Raw genomic sequence first — 5,000 nt, 5'->3', positions numbered from 1 at the left:
ATAATGCATATTGACTCTGGGTCACGAGTTCTTGTATCTGTATTCAGTGTCAGTCAGTGGCGGTAAATAAAGACGGACGACGGGACAAGTCCTCTGGATCGCCCCCCCTGGTGGCCGCCTGCAGTATGGCTCAAACTCCTCCATGTTAGTAGACGGAACAGGACGAGAAGGAAATAAAATTCCTCCCAAAGATGTTTTTTCTGTGATTTCACGTAGTTCTTATCGCACTAATTCAAGTGATCATTGATTTTATTTATTTGACTCCATCATTACAAGATGGCGGCGTCCGACATCTGCGTTGTTCTGGCTTCATTTCTGTGTCGACGAGTCGTTCGTCTTTATTTCCAGTCGCTGGTGTCACACTAAGCACTGTTCCGTCCTGCGTTGGAAGGTGTTATTCATTTCCTGTTTGTGTGTGTGTGTGTGTGTGTGTGTGTGTGTGTGTGTGTGTGTGTGTGTGTGTGTGTGTGTGTGTGTGTGTGTGTGTGTGTGTGTGTGTGTGTGTGTGTGTGTGTGTGTGTGTGTGTGTGTGTGTGTAGCCAAAGTGGCGTGTGTGAAGTCGCGGGACATGCACTGGGCCCTCGTGGCCCACCGGGACCAGCGGGACGTCAACCTGAGCTCCCTGCGCATGCTGGTGGTGGCCGACGGTTCGAACCCCTGTAAGAACAACACACACACGTGTAAAAGGTCACAAGGTCATGGGAAAAAACTAAAAGGGGGGTTCATCCTCTGGGAACCATGAAGATTGAAGTGAGGAAATCAAACTGAAACTGTAAAAAACTCTCTCTCTCCCTCTCACTCTCCCTCCCTCTCTCTCTCTCTCTCTCCCCCCCTCCCTCTCTCTCCCCCTCCCCCTCTCTCTCTCTCAGGGTCCATCTCATCGTGCGACGCCTTCCTCAACGTCTTCCAGACCAAAGGTTTGAGGCCGGAGGTCATCTGTCCCTGCGCCAGCTCCCCCGAGGCTCTGACGGTGGCTATAAGGAGGTAGGACTCGCTCGCTCGCTCGCCCACTATCTCACTCGCTCGTCTCAAAATTCAACAGAATTAGAATAATGTCCTCTCTTCCCGATAGATGGCCCGAGTTTTTTGGAACAAAAATGTTGCCCTCTCTTTCAGAAAATGTCAACACTTTCCGAATTTGTCAATATTGCGATTTTGCAAAATTGCTTATATTGTACCCAATATGTTTAAGAAAAAAACGTTTTCTCTTTCTAAAATGTCCCTTTAAAATGTCCTCCTCAGTCTCCAGATATATATATATATATATATATATATATATATTTTACTTTCTCAGACTTCCCCCCTTTCTTTCCAAATTATTTCTTGCAACCTTCCTAAACGTCTTCTTTCTCAGTTGTCTTCACTTTCCAAAAATATTGTCACTTGACAACAGTTGTCCTCCTCGTCGTCAGGGTCCACAAACTCATTTTGCACACACTCATATTTAAAAGCGACTGTGATAACCCGTCCATGATGTCGGCCCCCCCCCCCGCAGGCCGCTGGAGGAGGGCGGCGCCCCCCCGGGCCGCGGCGTGTTGTCCATGCAGGGTCTGAGTCACGGCGTGATCCGGGTCGACTCGGAGGAGAAGCTGTCGGTCCTCACGCTGCAGGACGTCGGCTCCGTGATGCCCGGAGGTGAGAGCTGATCCTGGTCCGGATCGTTGTTATCCGTGTTGTTTCGTAGGTTAATATTCTGTGTTTAACATGAGATAATCGTTGGTTTAAGAAATCTGCAGATTTCGCTTCAGATTTTTTGCCTCAAAACTTTCGACGTTTCCGTCGTTTCTTTCATTTTGTTTCCTTCTTCTCTCTTCTCTCTCATCTTCCTTCCTCACCACGTGTGTTTCTGTTTGTTACAGTTATTTCGTTCTTCCTGTTCCTTCATCCTTTCTTTTTCACTTTTTTTTACGAACCCAGGCAGCGACACGGACATGATTCTTTTGATAAACCTCGCTGCGCCTCAGTAAATCGACCATGCGACCTGCTGAGGCGCAGCGAGTCTTCGTTAGACCAGCTCCCGTCGCGTGCGTGGTTCTCTGGGGTACGCCCACGGCTCCTCGCGGGCTCTGCACGTTTTCCGCCTGGTGCGAAAAATCTGACAATCCCGTTCTCTGAAAGACAACAGGTTCTACTTGTCGTCACTTTTTGAACACTGAAGGAACGAGTCAATATTTTTCCGCGGGAGTCGGATGTGAAGGATCCTTCTCGCCTTCCTTCCCTCTGCAGCTCTGATGTGCGCCGTGAAGCCGGAGGGCGTTCCCCAGCTCTGCAGAACCGACGAGATCGGAGAGTTGTGCGTTTGCACCGCCGCCACGGGAACCTCGTACTACGGCCTGGCCGGCATGACCAAGAACACCTTCGAGGTGAGTGTGTGCGCGCGGGGAAAAAACGACTCTCCTCGCCCGTCCTGTCTTCGTGGAGACGCGTCAAACTCGACGCCGCTCCCTGTCTCCCAGGTCTTCCCGATGACAAGCGCCGGCGCCCCCGTCAGCGAGTTCCCCTTCACCAGGACCGGCCTGCTGGGCTTCATCGGACCCGCCGGCCTGATCTTTGTCGCAGGGAAGATGGACGGACTGATGGTGGTGGCGGGGCGCAGGCACAACGCCGACGACATCGTCGCCACCGCGCTCGCCGTGGAGCCCATGAAGTTCGTCTACAGGGGGAGGTCAGTGTCGCAGCTTGGGACCTCACTACGTTCAGTTTGTGTTGACAGAGATCATGCCATATCATCAGTGTGTGCGTGTGTGTATGTGTGTGTTTTGCAGGATAGCCGTGTTCTCCATCACGGTGCTTCATGACGAGCGGATCGTGGTCGTGGCGGAGCAGCGGCCAGACTCCACCGAGGAGGACAGCTTCCAGTGGATGAGCCGAGTTCTGCAGGTAAAATATTTCCTTTTTTTAAACGCGTTAGGGACACACACACACACCCGCACACACACACCCGCACACACACACACACACACACACACACACACACACACACCCGCACACACACACCCGCACACACACACACACACACACACACACACCCGCACACACACACAAACTCGCACACACACACCCGCATACACACACACACACACACACACACACTTTTACCTTATTTTTAAGATTTACATCTTGGATCAATGGAGCAGAAAGTCGAGTGTTACAGTCGCCAAGCCTCAGTTTTCCTGTGGCGCTCACGGAGAGAAAAGTTAATAATTCAAAGAAACAACGTGAAGTCAGTAAGCATCGAGAGACGGACCAACAATAATTCATGGTTTTATTGACAGTTATTAAAGCTATTGAATGAAACTAGACTGACACACATTCTAACAGGCCACTCCCTAAAGACCCAGTGTCCTTTTTTAAAATGTTCTGGCGCCATCTGGTGGTAAAGTTACAAACCGTAACCAGCCGAGCGACCGACAGGGGACACTTTACGGCGGCGCACCGCTGATTCCATTTCCGGTTTCCAGCAGCGTCTGAATATTCCACGTGAACGCGACTCACACGGAGGTCGGTCCAACTCATGGAACTATATTTAACTCATTCACGGTTGATTATACATATATGAACACATATTAAATATATTATGGACAATATATTTAATATCTGTGAATAAGTTCTTCTAAATATTACACACTGTAGCTTTAAAGAGACAAAACAGCTCACACACACACACACCTTACATTTCTGTCTCGTTCAATCCGTCAGACTGACATTCACACACACACACACACACACACACACTGAACAATCACGCTGAGCAGACTCCTCTTCTCTCTAAGCCGGCGTGGAGACTGTGGTGAAACTATAAAAGCCGTCTGCATATTTACGTCTCCAATAAAAACCAAATCTCTGTTTTCCTCGGCGCTTTCGTCAGAAGCCGATATGATGGGATGTGACGTCGCGTTGTGTGTAACGCTGGATTTACATCGTACAGATGTTGTGTGTCTTTTTCTTCCTCTTCCACATTGTTCTACTCTCCAGGCGATAGACGGCATCCACCAGGTGGGCGTGTACTGCCTGGCGCTGGTGCCCTCCAACACTCTGCCCAAGACGCCGCTGGGTGGCATCCACCTGTCGGAGACCAAGCAGCTCTTCCTGGAGGGGGCGCTGCACCCCTGCAACGTGCTCATGTGTCCGCACACCTGCGTCACCAACCTGCCCAAACCCCGGCAGAAACAGCCAGGTACAGAGTGTGTGTGACGGTGTGTGTGATGGTGTGTGTGACGGTGTGTGACGTGTGTGTGACGGTGTGTGTGATGGTGTGTGTGACGGTGTGTGTGACGGTGTGTGTGACGGTGTGTGTGACGGTGTGTGTGACGTGTGTGTGATGTGTGTGTGATGTGTGTGTGACGGTGTGTGACGTGTGTGTGACGTGTGTGTGACGGTGTGTGTGACAGTGTGTGTGACGTGTGTGTGATGTGTGTGTGATGTGTGTGTGACGGTGTGTGTGACGGTGTGTGATGCTGTGTGACAGTGTGTGTGTGTGTGTGACCTTGTGACGGAAGTTCATTTCATTTTGTGGAGCTCATTTTTTGATGGTGTGTGTGACGGTGTGTGTGACAGTGTGTGTGACGTGTGTGTGACGGTGTGTGTGACAGTGTGTGTGACGTCTGTGTGACGTGTGTGTGACGGTGTGTGTGACAGTGTGTGTGACGGTTTGTGTGACGGTGTGTGTGACAGTGTGTGTGACGGTGTGTGTGTGACATTGTGTGACGGTGTGTGTGATGCTGTGTGACGGTGTGTGTGACAGTGTGTGTGACGTGTGTGTGACGTGTGTGTGACGGTGTGTGTGACGGTGTGTGTGACAGTGTGTGTGACGGTTTGTGTGACGGTGTGTGTGACAGTGTGTGTGACGGTGTGTGTGTGACAGTGTGTGACGTGTGTGTGACAATGTGTGTGACAGTGTGTGTGACGGTGTGTGATGCTGTGTGACAGTGTGTGTGTTTGTGTGTGACCTTGTGACGGAAGTTCATTTCATTTTGTGGAGCTCATTTTTTTAGGTGTGG

At 50.6% G+C, this 5,000-nt stretch overlaps 1 protein-coding gene across 10 annotated transcripts in view; it reads left to right on the top strand.

Moving 5' to 3' along the window:
- Positions 1-5,000, top strand: part of LOC118310878 (disco-interacting protein 2 homolog C) — a 106,028-nt gene that overhangs the window by 83,267 nt on the left and 17,761 nt on the right. For all 10 annotated transcript variants that reach the window (XM_047331949.1, XM_035634200.2, XM_035634199.2 and 7 more), the window contains 7 exons: positions 540-659; positions 870-984; positions 1,496-1,635; positions 2,227-2,363; positions 2,457-2,665; positions 2,766-2,880; positions 3,976-4,177. In XM_047331949.1, coding sequence (XP_047187905.1) covers positions 540-659; positions 870-984; positions 1,496-1,635; positions 2,227-2,363; positions 2,457-2,665; positions 2,766-2,880; positions 3,976-4,177 — 1,038 coding nt within the window. The remainder of the gene's footprint in view (positions 1-539; positions 660-869; positions 985-1,495; positions 1,636-2,226; positions 2,364-2,456; positions 2,666-2,765; positions 2,881-3,975; positions 4,178-5,000) is intronic.

This window comes from Scophthalmus maximus, chromosome 5, assembly GCF_022379125.1.
Source record: "Scophthalmus maximus strain ysfricsl-2021 chromosome 5, ASM2237912v1, whole genome shotgun sequence".
NCBI classification, from domain to species: Eukaryota; Metazoa; Chordata; class Actinopteri; order Pleuronectiformes; family Scophthalmidae; genus Scophthalmus; species Scophthalmus maximus.
Note: the sequence above shows the minus strand (reverse complement) of the source record. Positions and strands in the feature narration are given on the sequence as shown.